Genomic DNA, 26115 nt, shown 5'->3' with positions numbered 1-26115 from the left:
TCAAAATATGCACTTTCGTTGCTTTCAAAAATGTATAGGTTGTCTAGATTAGCCTACTTGTTTTAAGCTTTTACCTTGCATATTTCATTATCCTGCTTAAAATGACCAGAGCAAGCGTATTACAATAATTATAGCCTAAAAAAAAAACTCACCAAGAAAGCATGACGCTATCTGTACTATTGTGAGCCAACCTAGCGCACCTGTGCGTTCCATTGGGTGTTACGCACCCCAAGTGGCGTTACGTCGGCTAGGGTTAGTGAAAAAACGCAACACATGGCTTACAGTAGAGTAGTACAATAACAAATCAATAGACATTGGTTATTGAGAGAACTGGGATATGAGTGGTCGCGAGCGCAGTAGAAACCGAACCTGGTCGTTGGATTCGGACCTTGACTCGCGTGCGTCCCAGACAGGTATGGAAACAATGATTTGGAGCTCACTCAGTCGTGGTGGGACTCGCACGGGTACCTAGGCTACAGCTTTGGAAGTTATGCTTTTCTTTGAATAAGAAAGCTCTGATTAAAGTTGACGTCACTAAACCATGTCAAACTGGTAAAGTAGCCTACATTCGATATAGCTTGTCATTTTTTTAATAGGGACACCTGTGATGGGGACAATTTGTTTGCTGTGCTGCAATAACTGCTACAAAACTACTGAATAAAGGTAATAAAGTGATTGACAAATAGTTTCTACTACTGTAGTATTTCTGCCTTCCTATACCAAGTGGGCAGTTCGTCAGGGGGTCTTGAGGAGGACAAGGAGGTCGCCTCGCAAGCTGTACTGTTCTTCATCAATGGTTCGAGGAGAGGTGCAGTGCACCTGTGCTCGAGTATAGCCGAGATACTGCGCGAGAATCAACGGTGAGAACCATAGGCCTGTTGTATCAAACAAATTCCCACTGTCACATGTCTGATTCACAGCAGTTTTCAGCTGCCTCCTCCATGAGAAAGTTAACCATTTACTGTTTCGGTTGAGTTTGTCTGACCTTTGCTTAACTCTGCTGTGTGTGTGTGCCTCCTCTCATATCTTAGTCTGCACAGGACCGTAGAGGTCCAAAGGGCCCGAATAGAGGAGCTGATGTGCTCTCTGTCCACTGCTCCCGTGGGTCCCTCAGATTCCAACAGATCCCAGACCAACTCCACCTCTCCCTTCTCCTGCCTCCCCTCCATCTCTCTCGCCGCCTCCTCCCCTATCTCCCCTCTCCCCCAGCCAGTGTCTCCCCCAGTGTGTCCTCCTTATACAGTTCTGGGAGGGGCAGCCTGTGCTCTAACACCACACCCCCCTGCCTCCCCCCTCTATCCTTTAGCACCACACCCCCCTGCCTCCCTCCTCTGGTCCCCCTTCACAACCTCACCCCTCAGAGGAGACAGGTATGTATGACATACATGATCTCTCTCACAAGTCAACACTCACGTAAAGGTATACACACAAACAACCCCACCCTCTCTCTCTCTGTGTGTCAGACAGCAGTTCTGCCCTGTGTGAAAGAGTGTGAGAAGGAGGATCCGCAAGGAAAGGAGAGGAGAGGAAAGGAAGGCAGGAGAGGAGATGAGAGGGTGAAGAAGAGAGGGGGAGAAAGGAGACAAGAAGACAACAGTCTTACTCTACCCTCTGTAGAAGAAGCTCTGGGATCACAACCCTTACCCATCATGCCTCACTCCTCCCATAGTGACAGCATTCCCAGAGAAAGAGGTGTAAATTGTTTTACATAATGAAGCAGTGCTTTGAAGGTCTGTTTTATTCATAGCAATTATGACCAAGGAGAATGTGAAGCTTCAGTCTGTCTTTGCTGTGTGCTCACCATGTCAGGACATTGTGTGTGTTTGTGTTTCAGTCAGGAGGAGGGAGAAGGGCAACCTGTCGTCTGAGCAGGGTGGACAGACATCGGACCGAAAACACACGCTGAAGGCTGGACCTCATTATCATACTTCACAATGGACACATGAGGATGTCACAGCCTTTATGATGAGCTGTTTTTGTGGTAGTTTGTTTTTGGTTGTTGATATTGTTGTTGTTTGTGAGCAGAAAAGAGAGAATGTCCTAAGGAGAAGTGCCTCATGTGGACCTCTGAGGGGAGAGATGGAGGAGACAAAAGAGGAGGAGAGGTGGTGTCTGGCCCCAGACTATCCTGACTCCTCGTCCACAGTCCAAGCAGCAGGAGGGCTGGAACCCAGGGCATTAACCACCAGGTACACTTCTATTCTTGCTTTAGTTTCTCTTCTGTGTATTACCGTATTATACTGTATTAATGACTCATTTCACAATAATTGTGATTTTAAAGAACTTAACTGTGTGTCCGTTCGTGCATGTGCATATCAGGAAGAAGCACCGCCTGTGTGTGAATGACCGTGTAGTGCTGGAGGGGAGGAGGAGAGGAGAGGAGAGGAGAAGAGGAGCTGTGAGGTTCATCGGACCACTGGAAAACACTGAGTCTACAGACATCTATATAGGAGTGGAATTGGACACAGCCAGTGAGTTAATGTGTGTGTTTATGGTGTGTGTGAATATCTGGAATTCTCATCACCATGACAAATGTGACAGTAACACCAAAGATACTGGTAAATAAGGCCTGGATTCAATCAGATCGAGCATTAATCAGCATTGGTCGACATCCGCATAGCAGATGTTTTGGCGGTGTTGGAGGTGTAACTGTGGTATGAGCTGACATATAGGTGAGCGGCTACTCTTTTCTGTACCAAACACCCCCTTATTATCCCTACTGTGTTAGTTCAAAACAGTGCTAGAAATGTTAGGCTCTATCGATGTTAGAAATAATTATTCTCAAATATCAAACCATTGATGTTAGGCTAATGCATGTTAGGCTAATGCATGTTTTCATGCACCCTAGACCCACTGCAATTTGCATACCGCCTCAATAGATCCAGAGACGATGCAATCGCCATCGCACTGCACACTGCCTTTTCCCATCTGGACAAGAGGAATACCTATGTAAGAAAGTTGTTCATTGACTGTAGCTCAGCATTCAACACCATAGTACCCTCCAAGCTCATCATTAAGCTCGGGCCCTAGGTCTGAACCCCGCACTGTGAAAATGGGTCCTGGACTTCCTGACGGGCCTCCCCCAGGTGGTGAAGGTACACAAACAACACCTCCAGTATACTGATCCTCAACACGGGGGCCCTACAACGGTGCGTGCCCAGCCTCTCATGTGCTCCCATGACTGCGTGGCCATGCACGCCTCCAACTCAATCATCAAGTTTACAGACGACACAACAGTGGTAGGCCTGATTACCATCAACGACGAGAGCCTACAGGAAGGAGTTGAGGGCCCTGGCAGAGTGGTGCCAGGAAAATAACCTCTCCCTCAATGTCAACAAAATGAAGGAGCTGATGGTGGACTTCCGGAGACAGCAGAGGGAGCATAACCCCATCCACATTGACGGGGCTGCAGTGGAGAAGGTTGAAAGCTTCAGGTTCCTGGGCGTACACCACTGACAATCTGAAATGGTCCACCCACATAGACAGCATGGACAAGAAGGCTCAACAGCGCCTCTTCATCCTAAGGAGGCTGAAGAAATTGGACTTGGCCCCTAAGACCCTCAAACTTTTACAGATGCACCATTGAGAGCATCCTGTCGTGCTGTATCACCGCCTGGTACGGCAACTGCACCGCCCGCAACCACAGGTTCTCCCGGGGGTAGCGCGGTCTGCCCAATGCAATCCCGGGTGCACACTGCCTGCCCTCCAGGACACATACAGCACCCGGTGTCACAGGAAGGACAAAAAGATCATCAAAGACCTCAGCCACCCGAGCCATAGCCTGTTCACACCGGTACCATCCAGAAGGCGAGGTCAGTACAGGTGCATCAAAGTTGGTACATGAGAGAATCTGTTTTTCAATTTATCTCAAGGCCATCCTACTGTTCAATAGCCATCACTAGCCGGCCTCCACCCAGTAGACTGCCCTGAACTTAGCCACTGTCACGAGCCAGCTGGCAATCTGGCTCAACCCTGCACCTTAGAGACTGCTGCCCTATTATCTATATCCACAGAAAATCTAGCCCCAAATCGACATAACCTGAAAGGCCACTCAGCAAGGAAGAAGCCACTGCTCCAAAACATCCATAAAAAAAGCCAGACTACGGTTTGCAACTGCACATGTGGACAAAGATTGTATTTTTTGGAGAAATGCCTCTGTTCTGTTGAAACAAAAAATAAAACTGTTTGGCCATATTGACCATCGTTATGTTTGGAGGAAAAAGAGAGGCTTGCAAGCCGAAGAACACCATCCCAACCGTGAAGCATGGGGGTGGCAACATCATGTTGTGGGGGTGATTTGCTGCAGGAGGGACTGGTGCACTTCACAAAATAGATGGCATCATGATGCAGGACAATTGTGGATATATTGAAGCAACATCTCAAGACATCAGTCAGGAAGTTAAAGCTTGGTCACAAATGGGTCTTCCAAATGGACAATGACCCCAAGCATACTTCCAATGTTGTGGCAAAATGACTTAAGGACAACAAAGTCAAGGTATTGGAGTGGCCATCACAAAGCCCTGACCTCAATCCTATAGAAAATGTGTGGGCAGAACTGAAAGTGCGTGCGAGCAAGGAGGCCTACAAACCTGACTCAGTTACACCAGCTCTGTAAGGATGAATGGGCCAAAATTCACCCAACTTATTGTGGGAAGCTTGTGGAAGGCTACCCAAAACGTTTGACCCAAGTGAAACAATTTAAAGGCAATGCTACCAAATACTAATTGAGTGTATGTAAACTTCTGACCCACTGGGAATGTGATGAAAGAAATAAAAGATGAAATAATTCATAATTTCAAATATTATTCTGACATTTCACATTATTAAAATAAAATGGTGATCCCAAATGACCTAAAACAGGGAATTTTTTTCTAGGATTAAATGTCAGGAATTGTGAAAAACTGAGTTTAAATGTATTTGGCTAAGGTGTAGGTAAATCATTTTCTGGAATTTTCCAAGCTGTGTAAAGGCACAGTCAACTGTACATTTCTGACCCACTGGAATTGCGATACAGTGAATGCATCTGTCTGTAAACAATTGTTGGAAAAATTACTTGTCATAGGTGTAGATGTCCTAACCGACTTGCCAAAACTATAGTTTGTTAACAAGACATTTGTGGAGTTGTTGAAAAAGGAGTATTAATGACTCCAACCTAAGTGTATGTAAACTTCCCACTTCAACTGTATATGCACACACACACACACACACACTCTGACATCGCTCGTCCTATATTTCTTAATGACCTTTTATTTTTAGATTTGTGGGGATTGATGTGTATTGTTAGATACTACTGCACTGTTGGAGCTAGGAACACAAGCAATTCGTTAAACCCGCAATAACATCTGCTAAATATGTTTACACGACCAATAACATTTGGATGGTGTGATTTATCCGTCAAGTTGGAGTGTTTGAACTTGTAATGAGGCTGTATGAACTTCTAATGCAGTCGTTTGGGATTTGTCAGATTATAGCCGTGTGGGGTTTGGTGGCATTCCAACGGCAGTATCCGTGATAAGGTAACGCAACGAGCTGCTTGTGGGTTTGACAGCTCTAACGCAGTTCTACCACCACATACAGCCAAAACAACGCTATGTGGATGTAAAAATTCTCAATCTGATTGAACCTAGCCCTAACCCAAGATTTATCATTGGGGTCATTTCCAATGGGAGCAAATGAAGCATAGTGGGCAGAACAAGCAAGAAGGTGGGCAGAGCCAAGCACAAGTGAGATCCTATTGGTGCATTTTACTCTACTCTGGACGGCTCTGACTTAGAATACGTGGACAACTACAAATACTTAGGTGTCTGGTTAGACTGTAAACTCTCCTTCCAGACCCATATCAAACATCTCCAATCCAAAATTAAATCTAGAATTGGCTTTCTATTTCGCTGCCAAACATACCCTTGTAAAACTGACCATCCTACCAATCCTCGACTTTGGCGATGTCATTTACAAAATAGCCTCCAATACCCTACTCAACAAATTGGATGCAGTCTATCACAGTGCAATCCGTTTTGTCACCAAAGCCCCATATACTACCCACCATTGCGACCTGTACGCTCTCGTTGGGTGGCCCTCGCTTCATACTCGTCGCCAAACCCACTGGCTCCATGTCATCTACAAGACCCTGCTAGGTAAAGTCCCCCCTTATCTCAGCTCGCTGGTCACCATAGCATCTCCCACCTGTAGCACACGCTCCAGCAGGTATATCTCTCTAGTCACCCCCAAAACCAATTCTTTCTTTGGCCGCCTCTCCTTCCAGTTCTCTGCTGCCAATGACTGGAACGAACTACAAAAATCTCTGAAACTGGAAACACTTATCTCCCTCACTAGCTTTAAGCACCAACTTTCAGAGCATCTTACAGATTACTGCACCTGTATATAGCCCACCTATAATTTAGCCCAAACAACTACCTCTTTCCCAACTGTATTTAATTAATTTATTTATTTTGCTCCTTTGCACCCCATTATTTTTATTTCTACTTTGCACATTCTTCCATTGCAAAACTACCATTCCAGTGTTTTACTTGCTATATTGTATTTACTTTGCCACCATGGCCTTTTTTGCCTTTACCTCCCTTCTCTCCTCATTTGCTCACATTGTATATAGACTTGTTTATACTGTATTATTGACTGTATGTTTGTTTTACTCTATGTGTAACTCTGTGTCGTTGTATCTGTCGAACTGCTTTGCTTTATCTTGGCCAGGTCGCAATTGTAAATGAGAACTTGTTCTCAACTTGCCTACCTGGTTAAATAAAGGTGAAATAAATCAATTTTAGCAATGATTTGCATATTTCCATTAGGCGTTCCGCCTACTCTGAAGTGTGAGTGTGCAATAACTCAATTCACCCTTGCACTCCTAAAACAGCGCAATTAAAAAAAAACTTTGGCAAAGGGTTAAGTCTATAAAACTTTGCTCTCAGTTCTTAACAGATTCTCGTTTTGTAAACAGAAAACTGTATTGAGATTGTGCTAATTTTTATCATCGATGAAACATTCAATGTCGGTCAAGTTTCATCTCCTCCCACTTCGCGCCACTGGACTTCCTCTCATCACCATATTTGGTGGTGAGTGGGGCTTCTAAACAGATGCTTCAGATGTATGCCCCTTGTGATGTGGCTCTAGCCTTTTAGGGGCCCACCACCACGTGGGCAAAACAAGTCAGTTCGTCAAATTTTCTGCCCCGGTCAACTATAAGTGCTGTTATTGTGAAGTGGAAACATCTAGGCGCAACAACGGCTCAGCCGCAAGGTATTAGGCCACACAAGCTAACAGAACGGGACTGTTGAAGTGTGTAAAGTGTCTGTTCTCGGCTGCAACACTCACTACCGAGTTACAAACTGCCTCTGGAAGCAACGTCAGCACAATAACTGTTTGTCAGGAGCATCCTAAAATAGGTTTCCATGGCCTAGCAGCTGCACACAAGACTGAGATCACCATGCACAATGCCAAACGTCGGCTGGAGTGGTGTAAAACTCACGCCATTGGACTCTGGAGCAGTGGAAACGCGTTCTCTGGAGTGATCAATCACACTTCACCATCTGGCTGTCCGGCGGACAAATCTGGGTTTGGCGGATGCCATGAGAACACTACCTGTCCCAATGCATAATGAATGGCACTGGAGGAGATGGCTGCATTTTTACGGTCCCCTAACCAATTGTGCTAATGTGTTTTTTTTGGGGGCCGAAAAGAGCTTCTAGATATCAGGCCAGCGACTATTCACCCCGTACTGGAGGAATACGTTTTCTTTAACAAGTCGGACACAAGGATTTACTTAAGACGCCTGACAAGGCCCTAATCCCCATCATTCGCAAGAGACAGAGATATTGTTAAATGTTCAACCAGAAGGAAACAACTCTAGACCACCTTTACTCCACACACAGAGATGCTTACAAAAATCTCCCTCGCCCTCTATTTGGCAAATCTGACCATAAGTCTATCCTCCTGATTCCAGCTTACAAGCAAAAATTAAAGCAGGAAGCACCAGTGACTCGGTCAATAAAAAAGTGGTCAGACGAGGCAGATGCTAAGCTACTGGACTGTTTTGCTAGCACAGACTGGAATAAGTTCCGGGATTCTTCCTATGGCATTGAGGAATACACCACATCAGTCACTAGCTTCATTAATAACAACATCGATGACGTCGTCCCCACAGTGACCATACGTACATACCCCAATCAGAAGCCATGGATTACAGGCAACATCCGCACTGAGCTAAAGGGTAGAGCTGCCGCTTTCATGGAGCGTGACTCCAACCCGGAAGCTTGTAAGATATTCCGCGATGCCCTCCGACAAACCATCAAATGGGCAAAACGTCAATACAGGACTAAGACTGAATCGTACTACACTGGCTCCGATGATCGTCGGATGGATAACCAGCATGCGTTGACCAACTGGCAAGTGTCTTCTCTGACATTTTCAACCTGTCCCTGACTGAGTCTGTAATACTAACATGTTTCAAGCAGACCACCATAGTCCCTGTGCCCAAGAACACTAAGGTAACCTGCCTAAATGACTACCGACTCGTAGCACTCACGTCTGTAGCCATGAAGTGCTTTGAAAAGCTGGTCATGGCTCACATCAACAGCATTATCCCAGAAAACCTAGACCCACCCAATTTGCATACCAACTCAACAGATCCACAGATGATGCAATCTCTATTTCACTCAACACTGCCCTTTCCCACCTGTACAAAACGAACACCTATGTGAGAATGCTATTCATTGACTACAGCTCAACGTTTAACACCATCGTGCCCTCAAACCTCATCACTAAGCTAAGGACTAAACACTTCCCTCTGCAACTGGATCCTGGACTTCCTGATGGGCCGCCCCCAGGTGGTAAGGGTAGGTAACAACACATCCGCCACACTGATCCTCAACACGGGGGCCCCTCGAGTGTGTGCTCAGTCCCCTCCTGCACTCCCTGTCCACTCATGACTGCATGGCCAGGCACGACCCCAGCACTCAAGTTTCCCGATGACACCCTATAGGGGAGGGAGGAGGTCAGAGACCTGGCCGTGTGGTGCAAGGACAACAACCTCTTCCTCAACGTGATCAAGACAAAGGAGATGACTGTGGACTACAGGAAAAGGAGGACTGAGCACGCCCCCTTTCTCATCAATGGGGCTGTAGTGGAGTAGGTTGAGAGCTTCAAGTTCCTTGGTGTCCACTTCACCAACAAACTATCATTGTCCAAACACACCAAGACAGTCATAAAGAGGGCACGACAAAACCTATTCCCCCTCAGGAGACCGAAAAGATCTGGCATGGATCCTTAGATCCTCAAAAGGTTCTACAGATGCACCATCGAGAGCATGGTTGCATCACTGCCTGGTATGGCAACTGCTCGGCCTCCGACCGCAAGGGACTACAGAGTGTAGTGCGTACGGCCCAGTACATCACTGGGGCCAAGCTTCTTGCCATCCAAGATCTCTATGCCAGAGGAATGTCCTAAAAATTGTCAGACTCCAGCCACCCTAGTCACAGACTACTACCCATACTATTTGCATTGCCTCCCCCCCATTCTTACACTACTGCTACTCTTTGTTTATTATCTGTTACGAATCCCTTTTGGCCCGACAGTCTAGGGGGGGATGGTAATGAGACCCGTAACATAACTCATGCAAATTATTATTGTGACAAAGTAAAAGTGTGCACGACAACAGAAATCTACCGTCAAACTCTAGGTTTATTTATAAACACACGGTAATGGGGGGAGCAGGAAAAGGGGCTGAGCTGGACCCAAGGAAAGAAACAATAAGTATTCAAAAACACCCCTAAGCTAGACTAGCCTACTTTAACAACAGCTAACTAACTAACCAAAAATACAGTGGGTGGTCCGCCCAGTTCTAACTAGTGTATTTAACAAAGTTCACCTACGGGTAGTGTATGCCCATGGGCGACTTGTCTTGGTTTCCCCCTTTTCCCACAAACAAACAAACACCATAACCAAAAACAATACTCACAGGTGATGACAAAGTGCTATGGAGGTGCTCAAACAAAAGAGAGGTTAAGACACAAAGCGAGAGTGAAACACAGAGACCTACAGACATGGCATTTACAGAGACATTGAGCTAGAGATTGAGCTAGAGATTGCTCTAGAACAAACAAATGATGGGGTTTTTTAAACCATGGGGAAGGAACTGTGATAGGGTAGGAAATAGGAGGAGGTGTGTCTTCTGATTGATGATTGATTGTTGACTGATTGGGGAGTGATGATTTTCACCTGTGAGGGGAGAAGGAGAGAAAAGAAACACACACACAGGATACACACACACACACACACACAGGATAACTGTATCCGTAACACTCCCACCCTTAAAAGAGCAACCCTAGGGGTTGCGACTACAGTATTTCAATGAATACTCACAACAAAGCAACAACCTTGCAAAATATACAGAAATCATTTTCACACACGAGACAAAGCATCTGCCAACACATTATCAGAACCCTTTTTGTGGCGGATCTCCAAATTATAATTTTGTACAATCAGCGCCCAACGCATAAGGCGCTGGTTCTGGGTGTACATTCGGTGGAGAAAAACTAAGGGGTTATGGTCAGTATATACAATCACGGGTAGGGCACTGGAACCAATATATACTTCAAAGTATTGCAGAGCCAACAACAAAGCAAGAGCTTCTTGTTCTATTGTCGCATAGTTTGTTTGACATTTATTAAATTTACGTGAAAAATAAGAAACGGGATGATCCACTCCACTCTTGTCCTGCTGCAGTAGAACAGCACCAGCACCTCTGGCACTAGCATCTACCTCAAGTTTGAACAGTTGTTCAAAATCTGGAGCAGCAAGAACAGGTGTATTACATAAGAGTGTTTTCGCTGATTCAAAAGCTCTCTTACAATCAGGGGACCACACAAATGATCTAGCCGGACTAAGCAAATCGGTCAATGGAGCAACTACCGCAGAGAAATTTTTACAGAAGCTACGGTAGTAGCCAACCATCCCTAAAAAGCGGCGTAGCTCTCGTCTGGTGGTAGGTGCAGGGAATGCAGTTATAGCCAAGACCTTGGCATCAACAGGGCGCACCTGTCCATGGCCAACCTCTTTACCGAGATAGGTAACAGTAGCCTTCCCAAACTCGCACTTTGCCAAGTTCAGGGTTAGAGAAGCAGCTGCCAACCGTTCACATACTACCCTTAGAGAGTCAACATGATCTGACCACTCAGACGAATAAATCACTAGGTCATCAAGGTATGCACTACAATTAGGAACGCCAGCTAATATGGAGTTAACCAGTCGTTGGAAAGTGGCTGGTGCATTTCGCATCCCAAAAGCCATGACTGAGTACTGTAGGAAGTTGTCTGGGGTCACAAAGGCAGAAATCTCAGAAGCACGTGACGTTAACGGAACCTGCCAGTAACCTTTTAAGAGGTCTAACTTAGTTACATACTTAGCAGCACCAATAGTGTCGATACAGTCTTCCAGTCGGGGTAACGGGAACGAATCTGGCATTGTGACAGAATTTACCTTTCGATAATCCGTACATAACCTGGACGTACCATCAGGTTTAGGAACCAAAATGCAAGGAGAACTCCAAGGGCTTGAACTTGGCTTAGCCAGGTCATTCTCCAACAAATATTTCACCTCATCCCTCATCATCTTCCTCTTGGAAGCGTTGATACGATATGGGTGTTGCTTGATAGGTGTAGCATTTCCAACAATAATGTCATGTTCCAACACATTTGTGCGAGTAGGAACGTCATTAAAGAGACATGGAAAACTGTGTAGTAGCCTCACAATATCATTGGCCTGTCCATCCGTTAAATGAACCAGACCGGATTGGATAGACAGCAGCATTTCTGAGTTGGGCAATCTAACACACTGCTGCTGAGTATTGCGCAACTCCAAGCCATCAACATCATCAATATGACAGTCCACTATCATAGCAGTAGTAGCAGAGGAGACAGCAGTACCTTCCTCTGTTTTTGAACTCTCTAACTGTGTGATGGGTCGGGTGTGGTAAGCTTTCAACATGTTAATGTGACACACACGAGATTGGCGTTGTCTATCAGGAGTTTGAAGCACAGTCAGTTTCACTTATTTTCTTTTCAATTAAATAAGGACCTGAGAAACGAGCTGACAGTGAAGATCCTGGAACAGGTAATAACACCAGTACTTGGTCACCTGGCTGTAGTGGACGAGAAACAGCCTCTTTATCATAGTGTCTTTTCATGCTCCTCTGTGAGGAAGACAGAGCTTCCTTTGCGAGAGCACAAGCTTGGTGTAGGCGCTCACGAAAGCGACTAACGTAGTCCAACACATTCTCATCTCTGGTACACAACTCTTGGGACAAGAACTGTTCTTTTAGGACTTTCATTGGTCCTCTCACTGTGTGACCAAACACCAGTTCAGCCGGGCTGAAACCTAGGGACTCCTGCACAGTTTCACGAGCAGCAAACAAAACTAGAGGAACTCCCTCATCCCAATCTTTCTCAGATTCCAAACAATATTTACGTAGCATAGACTTCAGTGTCTGATGCCATCTTTCAAGTGCACCCTGAGACTCTGGGTGATAGGCGCTTGACACACGGTGCGTAATTGACAAGGATTTTAACACCTGCTTGAAGAGCTTGGATAGGAAATTGGTTCCTTGATCGCTTTGTACCACCCTAGGTAACCCGAATGTCGAAGAATTTTATTAAGGCTTTACTCACTACCGGGGCTGTAATCCTTCTCAGAGGAATGGCCTCGGGGTATCTTGTAGCCATACACATTATCGTTAACAAAAACTGGTTACCCGATTTTGTCTTCGGTAACGGTCCGACACAATCAACCACCACATGCTCGAATGGTTCACCTATGACAGGTATGGGACAAAGAGGAGCGGGAGGAATAACCTGATTTGGTTTTCCTGTTATCTGACATGTGTGGCATGTCCGACAGAACTGAGCCACATCTTGTTTTAAACCCGGCCAAAAGAAATGTCGAAGGATCCGATCATAAGTTTTTGTGATTCCTAAATGACCAGACCACTGGTGATCATGAGCAAGGGATAACACATTTTGTCGAAAGGCTGTAGGAATCACTATTTGGTAAACAGCATTCCAATCTCCATCCGCGTCAACATGGGATTTCCATTTATGCATGAGGAGATTACCATCAATGAAGTAAGCCACGTTCTTCTTCTTCACATCTTCCAATGAGACAACACTAGAAAAACATTTAGCAAGCTTGTTGTCAACCTTTTGGTTAGCAATCAGCTGCTCACGAGTGACTGGTAACTGTATTGCATCAGCAATAAGTTCAACGTTCTTTGATTCTTTCCTGGGCTGTTTGTCAGAGGTGATCAGCTTCTCAGAGGTATCACACAATCCATCTTCTTGATCAACCTCTTTGAACAGAACAGTGTTCGACAAATCTATCACGTCACCCTCTTGTAGTGCCTGAGCACGAGTGACAGCACAAGCGGGGAACCCATGTGGATAACTCTGTGCCAGCTCATTCGAGAAAGAGTGGTCACTTTTATCCAATACTTCCAATACGGGTACTACCTTTCCTCCGGCAATATCGTTACCCATTATAAAGGTCACACCTTTCACTGGCAACATAGGGCGTACCCCCACTCTGAATATTCCACTGATTAACTCAGAGTGTACTTTCACAAAGTGCAATGGCACTGGGACAAAACCCATTTCAATACCCTGCACTAACACACTGGAACCACAATATGTATCGTCAGATAAGGGCAACACATCAGACAATATAAACGACTGCGCCGCACCAGTATCTCTAAGGAATTTAACCGGTCGCTGAGACGCTTCGTCATTCGTTAGGGACACAAACCCCTCGAAAATGAATGGTTCATAACTGCGGTCGGGGATTGAGACTTTCAAACTACAGTTACCCTGAGGCACCTGTTTTGTTGCAGACCTCACAACCGTACGAATTAGAGCAACACCTGTTGGTGGCTTTGCACGAAGAGGCATCCCTTGTTTGCGTTTAAGCAGGAAGCAATCATTAATCATATGTCCTACTTTATGACAATAGAAACAGGGACGCTCATTCTTCTGGCGTGCTTGATATACTACTGCTGGCCGACTAGGGCGAAAGGTAGGAAACTCAGTGGCTCTACTCTCAGTTTGAGCCGAAAACACACTCTTGTGCGTCAACACAAACTCGTCTGCCAACACAGACGCTTCTGCCAGGGAGGATACTTTCTGTTCGTTTAGGTAAACTACAATGCGTTCGGGCAAGCAATTTTTAAACTCTTCCAACAAGATTAACTCCCGGAGAGAGTTGAAATCAGTTACCTTACTAGCAGCATGCCATTTATCAAACAGATTTCCCTTGTCTCTAGCAAATTCCACATAAGTCTTACTAGAAGACTTTCTATGAGACCTAAATCTCTGTCGGTATGCCTCAGGCACAAGCTCATAGGCACGAAGAACAGTAGCTTTGACCACTTCATAATTCAAACTGTCCTCCAGAGGTAGCGCTGACAAAACCTCTTGGGCTTTACCAGTTAATTTACACTGAAGTAATAGGCACCATACCTCTTCAGGCCATTTCAATGCTACGGCTATACGCTCAAATACACAAAAATAGGAGTCAACCTCTGACTCTCTGAACAAAGGTACTAAGGCAATCTGCCTACTAATGTCAAACGTGTTTGAGGACACAGCAGGTGAGGACGGCTCACAAACAGGCACAGTAGGACCGGAGGCTAGCCTCGCTGTCTTTGCCTCCAGTTCCATCTGGCGCATTTTGAACTCCAACTGCCTTTGTTCTCTGTCTGCATCAATTTTACACATCTCCAAATGCCGTTGTTCTCGATCTTTTTCTGCGTCTATTTTATACATCTCCAACTGGAGAGTCTCTCGCCTAATTTGGGCTCTCTCTTCCACCTCCAGTTGGAACTGTGCTAAACGGACATCCCTCCTGGCATCACCATTTGACAGTGGGGAGAGTGGATCAAAACGGGACAATGTGGCTGGTGTTTTAGCCTCGCCCTCATTATCAGACACCAATGGGCTTACAGGAGCAGCAACATCCGCTACAGGGGTAGTAGACTCAGGCAGCGGTAACACAAGCACCTGCTCTTCCAACAATACATTTAACACTAGCTGTTTAACCTCCGCCTTAACTAAACTCTGCGGAATCGATACTGAATAATGGTCAGCCAAGGTCATTAAATCAACTCTACGACATTTGTCAAAAACCTCCCACGAAGGGTTATCCAAAAAGGATCTCAAATCAAAAGTAGTCATGTTACACTACTTCACAAGTGCCAAAGAAAATAGCAAACACTAATGCTACTTCAGCTATGACGCTCAACACTGAACTATACCACTACAACAATCTACATGATCGGCATGGGTGTCAGTTATGACAGATCCCGGACGAGCCCCCACTTATGTTACGAATCCCTTTTGGCCCGACAGTCTAGGGGGGGATGGTAATGAGACCCGTAACATAACTCATGCAAATTATTATTGTGACAAAGTAAAAGTGTGCACGACAACAGAAATCTACCGTCAAACTCTAGGTTTATTTATAAACACACGGTAATGGGGGGAGCAGGAAAAGGGGCTGAGCTGGACCCAAGGAAAGAAACAATAAGTATTCAAAAACACCCCTAAGCTAGACTAGCCTACTTTAACAACAGCTAACTAACTAACCAAAAATACAGTGGGTGGTCCGCCCAGTTCTAACTAGTGTATTTAACAAAGTTCACCTACGGGTAGTGTATGCCCATGGGCGACTTGTCTTGGTTTCCCCCTTTTCCCACAAACAAACAAACACCATAACCAAAAACAATACTCACAGGTGATGACAAAGTGCTATGGAGGTGCTCAAACAAAAGAGAGGTTAAGACACAAAGCGAGAGTGAAACACAGAGACCTACAGACATGGCATTTACAGAGACATTGAGCTAGAGATTGAGCTAGAGATTGCTCTAGAACAAACAAATGATGGGGTTTTTTAAACCATGGGGAAGGAACTGTGATAGGGTAGGAAATAGGAGGAGGTGTGTCTTCTGATTGATGATTGATTGTTGACTGATTGGGGAGTGATGATTTTCACCTGTGAGGGGAGAAGGAGAGAAAAGAAACACACACACAGGATACACACACACACACAGGATAACTGTATCCGTAACATTATCTATGTATAGTCACTAACTCTACCTACATATTATCTCAATTACCTCGACTAACCGGTGCCCCTGCACATTGACTCTGTACCGGTACCCCCTGTATATAGCCTCCACATTTACTCTGTACCGGTACCCCCTGTATATAGCCTCCACATTGACTCTGTACCTGTACCCCCTGTATATAGCCTCCACATCGACTCTGTACCGCTACCCCCTGTATATAGCCTCCACATTGACTCTGTTCCCTGGTACCCCCTGTATATATCCTCCACCACATTGACTCTGTTACCTGGTACCCCCTGTATATAGCCTCCACATTGACTCGGTTCCCGGTACCCCTGTATATAGCCTCCACATTGACTCTGTCCCAGTACCCCCTGTATATAGCCTCCCCATTGACTCTGTTCCCTGGTACCCCCTGTATATAGCCTCCACATTGACTCTGTTCCCCGGTACCCCCTGTATATAGCCTCCACATTGACTCTGTTCCCTGGTACCCCCTGTATATAACCTCCACATTGACTCTGTTCCCCGGTACCCCCTGTATATAGCCTCCACATTGACTCTGTTCCCCGGTTCCACCTGTATATAGCCTCCACATTGACTCTGTTCCCTGGTACCCCCTGTATATAGCCTCCACATTGACTCTGTTCCCCGGTACCCCCTGTATATAGCCTCCACATTGACTCTGTTCCCGGTTCCACCTGTATATAGCCTCCACATTGACTCTGTTCCCGGTACCCCCTGTATATAGCCTCCACATTGACTCTGTTCCCCGGTACCCCCTGTATATAGCCTCCACATTCACTCTGTTCCCTGGTACCCCCTGTATATATCCTCCACCACATTGACTCTGTTACCTGGTACCCCCTGTATATAGCCTCCACATTGACTCGGTTCCCCGGTACCCCTGTATATAGCCTCCACATTGACTCTGTCCCAGTACCCCTGTATATAGCCTCCCCATTGACTCTGTTCCCTGGTACCCCCTGTATATAGCCTCCACATTGACTCTGTTCCCCGGTACCCCCTGTATATAGCCTCCACATTGACTCTGTTCCTGGTGCCCCCTGTATATAACCTCCACATTGACTCTGTTCCCGGTTCCACCTGTATATAGCCTCCACATTGACTCTGTTCCCTGGTACCCCCTGTATATAGCCTCCACATTGACTCTGTTCCCCGGTACCCCCTGTATATAGCCTCCACATTGACTCTGTTCCCGGTTCCACCTGTATATAGCCTCCACATTGACTCTGTTCCCGGTACCCCCTGTATATAGCCTCCACATTGACTCTGTTCCCGGTACCCCTGTATATAGCCTCCACATTGACTCTGTTCCCTGGTACCCCCTGTATATATCCTCCACCACATTGACTCTGTTACCTGGTACCCCCTGTATATAGCCTCCACATTGACTCGGTTCCCCGGTACCCCCTGTATATAGCCTCCACATTGACTCTGTCCCAGTACCCCCTGTATATAGCCTCCCCATTGACTCTGTTCCCTGGTACCCCCTGTATATAGCCTCCACATTGACTCTGTTCCCCGGTACCCCCTGTATATAGCCTCCACATTGACTCTGTTCCCTGGTACCCCCTGTATATAACCTCCACATTGACTCTGTTCCCCGGTACCCCCTGTATATAGCCTCCACATTGACTCTGTTCCCCGGTTCCACCTGTATATAGCCTCCACATTGACTCTGTTCCCTGGTACCCCCTGTATATAGCCTCCACATTGACTCTGTTCCCGGTACCCCCTGTATATAGCCTCCACATTGACTCTGTTCCCGGTTCCACCTGTATATAGCCTCCACATTGACTCTGTTCCCCGGTACCCCCTGTATATAGCCTCCACATTGACTCTGTTCCCCGGTACCCCCTGTATATAGCCTCCACATTCACTCTGTTCCCTGGTACCCCTGTATATAGCCTCCACATTGACTCTGTTCCCGGTACCCCTGTATATAGCCTCCACATTGACTCTGTTCCCGGTACCCCTGTATATAGCCTCCACATTGACTCTGTTCCCGGTACCCCTGTATATAGCCTCCACATTGACTCTGTTCCCGGTACCCCCTGTATATAGCCTCCACATAGACTCTGTTCCCTGGTACCCCTGTATATAGCCTCCACATTCACTCTGTTCCCTGGTACCCCCTGTATATAGCCTCCACATTGACTCTGTTCCCCGGTACCCCCTATATAGCCTCCACATTGACTCTGTTCCCGGTACCCCCTGTATATAGCCTCCACATTGACTCTGTTCCCTGGTACCCCCTGTTTATAGCCTCCACATTGACTCTGTTCCCCGGTACCCCCTGTATATAGCCTCCACATTGACTCTGTTCCCTGGTACCCCCTGTATATAGCCTCCACATTCACTCTGTTCCCTGGTACCCCCTGTATATAGCCTCCACATTCACTCTGTTCCCTGGTACCCCCTGTATATAGCCTCCACATTCACTCTGTTCCCTGGTACCCCCTGTATATAGCCTCCACATTCACTCTGTTCCCTGGTACCCCCTGTATATAGCCTCCACATTCACTCTGTTCCCTGGTACCCCTGTATATAGCCTCCACATTGACTCTGTTCCCTGGTACCCCTGTATATAGCCTCCACATTCACTCTGTTCCCTGGTACCCCCTGTATATAGCCTCCACATTCACTCTGTTCCCTGGTACCCCTGTATATAGCCTCCATATTAACTCTGTTCCCTGGTACCCCCTGTATATAGCCTCCACATTGACTCTGTTCCCTGGTACCCCCTGTATATAGCCTCCATATTAACTCTGTTCCTGGTACCCCTGTATATAGCCTCCACATTCACTCTGTTCCCTGGTACCCCTGTATATAGCCTCCATATTAACTCTGTTCCCTGGTACCCCTGTATATAGCCTCCACATTGACTCTGTTCCTGGTACCCCCTGTATATAGCCTCCACATTCACTCTGTTCCCTGGTACCCCCAGGATATAGCCTCCATATTAACTCTGTTCCTGGTACCCCTGTATATAGCCTCCACATTGACTCTGTTCCTGGTACCCCCTGTATATAGCCTCCACATTCACTCTGTTCCTGGTACCCCCTGTATATAGCCTCCACATTCACTCTGTTCCCTGGTACCCCCTGTATATAGCCTCCACATTGACTCTGTTCCCTGGTACCCCCTGTATATAGCCTCCATATTCACTCTGTTCCCTGGTACCCCCTGTATATAGCCTCCACATTCACTCTGTTCCCTGGTACCCCTGTATATAGCCTCCACATTCACTCTGTTCCTGGTACCCCTGTATATAGCCTCCACATTGACTCTGTTCCCTGGTACCCCCTGTATATAGCCTCCACATTCACTCTGTTCCCTGGTACCCCCTGTATATAGCCTCCACATTCACTATGTTCCCTGGTACCCCCTGTATATAGCCTCCACATTCACTCTGTTCCCTGGTACCCCTGTATATAGCCTCCACATTCACTATGTTTCCTGGTACCCCCTGTATATAGCCTCCACATTGACTCTGTTCCTGGTGCCCCCTGTATATAGCCTCCACATTCACTCTGTTCCTGGTACCCCCTGTATATAGCCTCCACATTGACTCTGTTCCTGGTACCCCCTGTATATAGCCTCCATATTCACTCTGTTCCCTGGTACCCCCTGTATATAGCCTCCACATTCACTCTGTTCCCTGGTACCCCCTGTATATAGCCTCCACATTCACTCTGTTCCCTGGTACCCCCAGGATATAGCCTCCATATTAACTCTGTTCCTGGTACCCCCTGTATATAGCCTCCACATTCACTCTGTTCCCTGGTGCCCCCTGTATATAGCCTCCATATTCACTCTGTTCCTGGTACCCCTGTATATAGCCTCCACATTCACTCTGTTCCTGGTACCCCCTGTATATAGCCTCCACATTCACTCTGTTCCTGGTACCCCCTGTATATAGCCTCCACATTCACTCTGTTCCCTGGTACCCCCTGTATATAGCCTCCATATTCACTCTGTTCCCTGGTACCCCCTGTATATAGCCTCCACATTCACTCTGTTCCCTGGTACCCCCTGTATATAGCCTCCACATTCACTCTGTTCCTGGTACCCCTGTATATAGCCTCCACATTGACTCTGTTCCCTGGTGCCCCCTGTATATAGCCTCCACATTCACTCTGTTCCCTGGTACCCCCTGTATATAGCCTCCACATTCACTCTGTTCCCTGGTACCCCCTGTATATAGCCTCCACATTCACTCTGTTCCTGGTACCCCTGTATATAGCCTCCATATTAACTATGTTCCCTGGTACCCCCTGTATATAGCCTCCACATTCACTCTGTTCCCTGGTACCCCCTGTATATAGCCTCCACATTCACTCTGTTCCCTGGTACCCCTGTATATAGCCTCCACATTCACTCTGTTCCCTGGTACCCCCTGTATATAGCCTCCATATTCACTCTGTTCCCTGGTACCCCTGTATATAGCCTCCACATTCACTCTGTTCCTGGTACCCCTGTATATAGCCTCCACATTCACTCTGTTCCTGGTACCCCTGTATATAGCCTCCACATTGACTCTGTTCCCGGTACCCCCTGTATATAGCCTCCACATTCACTCTGTTCCCTGGTACCCCTGTATATAGCCTCCACATTCACTCTGTTCCCTGGTACCCCCTGTATATAGCCTCCACATTCACTCTGTTCCCTGGTACCCCTGTATATAGCCTCCACATTCACTCTGTTCCCTGGTACCCCTGTATATAGCCTCCACATTGACTCTGTTCCCGGTACCCCCTGTATATAGCCTCCATATTAACTCTGTTCCCTGGTACCCCCTGTATATAGCCTCCACATTCACTCTGTTCCCTGGTACCCCCTGTATATAGCCTCCATATTAACTCTGTTCCCTGGTACCCCTGTATATAGCCTCCACATTGACTCTGTTCCCTGGTACCCCCTGTATATAGCCTCCATATTAACTCTGTTCCCTGGTACCCCCTGTATATAGCCTCCACATTCACTCTGTTCCCTGGTACCCCCTGTATATAGCCTCCATATTAACTCTGTTCCTGGTACCCCCTGTATATAGCCTCCACATTGACTCTGTTCCCTGGTACCCCCTGTATATAGCCTCCACATTCACTCTGTTCCCTGGTACCCCCAGGATATAGCCTCCATATTAACTCTGTTCCCTGGTACCCCCTGTATATAGCCTCCACATTGACTCTGTTCCCTGGTACCCCCTGTATATAGCCTCCACATTCACTCTGTTCCCTGGTACCCCTGTATATAGCCTCCACATTCACTCTGTTCCCTGGTACCCCCTGTATATAGCCTCCACATTGACTCTGTTCCCTGGTGCCCCTGTATATAGCCTCCATATTCACTCTGTTCCCTGGTACCCCCTGTATATAGCCTCCACATTCACTCTGTTCCTGGTACCCCTGTATATAGCCTCCACATTCACTCTGTTCCCTGGTACCCCTGTATATAGCCTCCACATTGACTCTGTTCCCTGGTACCCCCTGTATATAGCCTCCACATTCACTCTGTTCCCTGGTACCCCTGTATATAGCCTCCACATTCACTATGTTCCCTGGTACCCCCTGTATATAGCCTCCACATTCACTCTGTTCCTGGTACCCCTGTATATAGCCTCCACATTCACTATGTTCCCTGGTACCCCCTGTATATAGCCTCCACATTGACTCTGTTCCCTGGTACCCCCTGTATATAGCCTCCACATTCACTCTGTTCCCTGGTACCCCCTGTATATAGCCTCCACATTGACTCTGTTCCCTGGTACCCCCTGTATATAGCCTCCATATTCACTCTGTTCCCTGGTACCCCCTGTATATAGCCTCCACATTCACTCTGTTCCCTGGTACCCCCTGTATATAGCCTCCACATTCACTCTGTTCCCTGGTACCCCCAGGATATAGCCTCCATATTAACTCTGTTCCCTGGTACCCCCTGTATATAGCCTCCACATTCACTCTGTTCCCTGGTACCCCCTGTATATAGCCTCCATATTCACTCTGTTCCCTGGTACCCCCTGTATATAGCCTCCACATTCACTCTGTTCCCTGGTACCCCTGTATATAGCCTCCACATTCACTCTGTTCCCTGGTACCCCTGTATATAGCCTCCACATTCACTCTGTTCCCTGGTGCCCCCTGTATATAGCCTCCATATTCACTCTGTTCCTGGTACCCCTGTATATAGCCTCCACATTCACTCTGTTCCCTGGTACCCCCTGTATATAGCCTCCACATTCACTCTGTTCCCTGGTACCCCCTGTATATAGCCTCCACATTGACTCTGTTCCCCGGTACCCCCTGTATATAGCCTCCACATTCACTCTGTTCCCTGGTACCCCTGTATATAGCCTCCACATTCACTCTGTTCCCTGGTACCCCCTGTATATAGCCTCCACATTCACTCTGTTCCCTGGTACCCCTGTATATAGCCTCCATATTCACTCTGTTCCCTGGTACCCCTGTATATAGCCTCCACATTCACTCTGTTCCCTGGTACCCCCTGTATATAGCCTCCACATTCACTCTGTTCCCTGGTACCCCTGTATATAGCCTCCACATTCACTCTGTTCCCTGGTACCCCCTGTATATAGCCTCCACATTCACTCTGTTCCCTGGTACCCCTGTATATAGCCTCCACATTCACTCTGTTCCCTGGTACCCCTGTATATAGCCTCCACATTCACTCTGTTCCCTGGTACCCCTGTATATAGCCTCCACATTGACTCTGTCCCGGTACCCCCTGTATATAGCCTCCACATTCACTCTGTTCCCTGGTACCCCCTGTATATAGCCTCCACATTCACTCTGTTCCCTGGTACCCCCTGTATATAGCCTCCACATTCACTCTGTTCCCTGGTACCCCCTGTATATAGCCTCCACATTCACTCTGTTCCCTGGTACCCCCTGTATATAGCCTCCACATTGACTCTGTTCCCCGGTACCCCCTGTATATAGCCTCCATATTAACTCTGTTCCCTGGTACCCCCTGTATATAGCCTCCACATTGACTCTGTTCCCCGGTACCCCCTGTATATAGCCTCCATATTCACTCTGTTCCCTGGTACCCCCTGTATATAGCCTCCACATTCACTCTGTTCCCTGGTACCCCCTGCATAAAGCCTCACTATTGTTTTACTGCTGCTGTTGAATTATTTGATACTTTTATTTTCTACTTAACACTTATTTTTCTTAAAGCTGCATTGTTAGTTAAGGGCTTGTAAGTAAGCATTTCACTATAAGGTCTACGTACTCGGCGCATGTAACAAATAAATTAAATAAATTAAAAAACTGGTGGAGTAATAATGGTCTGGGGGCTGTTTTGTGGTTCGGACTAGGCCCCTTAGTTGCAGTGAAGGGGAATCTTAACGCTACAGCATGCAATAACATTCTAGATGATTCTGTGGCAACAGTTCGGGAAGGCCCTTTCCCGTTTCAGCATGACAATGCCCACGTGCACAAAGTGAGGTCCATACAGAAATGGTTTGTAGATCGGTGTGGAAGAACCTGACTGGACTGCACAGAGCCCTGACCTCAACCCCATCGAACAGCTTTGGGATTAATTAGAACCCCGACTGCAAGCCAGGCTTATCGCCCAACTTCACTAATGCTCTTGTGACTGAATGGAAGCAAGTCCCCGCAGAAATGTTCCAACATCTAGTGGAAAACCTTCCCAGAGGAGTGGAGGCTGTTATAGCAACAAAGGTGGGACCAACTCCATATTAATGCCCATTTTTTTGGAAGGAGATGTTCGATGAGCAGGTGTCCACATGCTTTTGGTCATGTAGTGTATCAGAGTGAGAGTGACTAACAAATTCAATGGGGGTCCTTTGGAGTTCAGGGCCCCTGGGCACATGCCCTGCACGCCTGGTCGGTATTCGGCTATGATTACAAGTTTAGATAGCTGGCTAGATTAATGTACCAATCTAAAAATTGTCAGCTGACATGGCGAGTGACTGACATAAGAAAAAGATTGCTGATGCACAAACACATATTGAACTTGCACCTTGTGTGTTCTACAATTTTAACTCTCAACAGTATGTTGAGACCTCGACTGAGCTTCTAATTTTTAAAATAAAACTTATACATTTATTACTTTGGGGGCCCCCTAGCTGCCCGGGGCTCTAAGCGATCGCTTATGTTGCTTATTCCTGGAGCCAGCCCTGGTAACACCTCTTCCTATTCAACTTTAGGTGGAGAAAATGAAGGCAGTCTCCATGGTAACAGGTACTTCAGGTGTAAGCCCAACCATGGAACATTCACCACCATCACGGGGATCAGAAAGGTGAGCGTTCACCACACACACACAATATGTAGAAAGGCTCGTAGTTAATTAGTCGATTAATTAATGACTAAACTACTAGCAGGCCTACATTAATAGAACAAGTGATAGTAATAATGTAACTGTCACTACAGTAATAGTGATATGTAATATCATTTCCCCCCACCACAGCTCTCTCGATCATCCCACTCCAAGTCTAGAAGCTCCAAACCTCCAGAGGAGGGTGACTCTAGTGACTCTGGGCCGGGGAGCTCTGCAGTGGCAATAGGGAGGAGCAGCCAGAGCGTTGGGAGCAGGAACGGGCTCAGAAGGACCTGGAACCAGATGGACATTAGAGCTCAGGTCCATTCAGAGCCAGGAGGACCCAGAGATAAGACTACCGTGGAGAACCCTGGACTGGACTGACATTACACCATCACTTACCCCTGGACTGGCCTGACACTCCTCTCCTAATCCCTCAATCCACAGCCTTACATTTTCTCCTTTCTCTCCTGACGAGTTTATACACACTAGACAACATGCTGAAGAAGCCTTCTTCAATCTTCCAGCATGTAACTATAGAGAGAGAGGACTTGTTTTAGTATGGGCAGCACCATTGAGGACTTCAACTGGGTGGCACCTCCTATGGGTTAAGGAAGGATCACATAATTCCATCCAGGTCATCAGGAGGGATCAGCCAATGAATTTAACTAGTGAGGAAACATTCCTTAACTCCAGGTGGCAGTAAATCTCCAACCTTGGCTTTTTACCTGTTCAAACAACACACTCTAGGTGGCAGTATGCACCCTTTTTGCCATCTCGTAGATGAAAGTTGACTAGTTCAAAATGGAGATGCTCACAGATGCCATAATGGAACGATGCGAAGTTATCCAAGTATATGGTTGTAACTGACCTCCCAGCCTTTTGACAAATGGCATCTGTCTGCCATGCTTTCATCAGATGTAACTGACCAATCCAAGTCTTGGATCAGGAAAAACTTTTCTAGATGAACGTGTGTTGTCTGTGGGAGACATTATGCGCACAAACCAAAGGCGGCGACCTTGGTAGGGCAATCTTTATTGCATATGAATGACAAGACCTGACATTGCCTCCCATTCATTCTCGTATCTGTATGTATCAGACAGCGGTGAAACCAGTTTACATGGTGTTCAACTGCTGTGGCTCCTGCTTTATGGTCTGTTTAACGCTCCAGTCTTCCAATATAAACACTTACATTCGGTACACTACCAATATGCTGTAATAACTCCTTATGACACCTGTTATGTCAGTGTTACGCAGGCCTTATGACACCTGTTATGTCAGTGTTACGCAGGCCTTATGACACCTGTTATGTCAGTGTTACGCAGGCCTTATGACAGACTTCAAGTAAAGTGTTAGTGAACAGAAGAAAGCCTTCATCAAACTGCGCTTTTCCTTCATATATGTCACGAACAGTTTTATATAACACATGGTTTCCAGACTACTAATAAACATTGCTGTGGTAAAACAGTTTGACGTTATTGGAACTCCTGGCATACAGAAGCATTATTCTTCTCACCACAGTGGAGTGTACACTTCAAAGGGCCACTAAAGAGTAGGCTATACACTTCAGGGCCCTAGAGTGTTCCTGTTCGCACGGGTCTGCACTATCTGTACCTGAGGTAGCTCATACAGATAGATCTTAACTAAAAGTCACATCTACATAG

The 26115-nt window shown here is 46.7% G+C and overlaps 1 protein-coding gene across 1 annotated transcript; it reads left to right on the top strand.

Moving 5' to 3' along the window:
• Nucleotides 1–54: 54 nt before the first annotated feature.
• Nucleotides 55–25918, top strand: LOC115122094 (uncharacterized). The gene is made up of 8 exons (XM_065013598.1): nt 55–413; nt 725–860; nt 1307–1370; nt 1464–1692; nt 1835–2189; nt 2320–2471; nt 24342–24433; nt 24602–25918. Exons 1-8 carry the CDS (start codon nt 338–340, stop codon nt 24833–24835), a joined length of 1338 nt encoding a protein of 445 aa, XP_064869670.1. The 5' UTR covers nt 55–337; the 3' UTR covers nt 24836–25918.
• Nucleotides 25919–26115: the final 197 nt, after the last annotated feature.

The sequence above is a fragment of the Oncorhynchus nerka genome, linkage group LG9b, assembly GCF_034236695.1.
Source record: "Oncorhynchus nerka isolate Pitt River linkage group LG9b, Oner_Uvic_2.0, whole genome shotgun sequence".
Taxonomy (NCBI): Eukaryota; Metazoa; Chordata; class Actinopteri; order Salmoniformes; family Salmonidae; genus Oncorhynchus; species Oncorhynchus nerka.
Note: the sequence above shows the minus strand (reverse complement) of the source record. Positions and strands in the feature narration are given on the sequence as shown.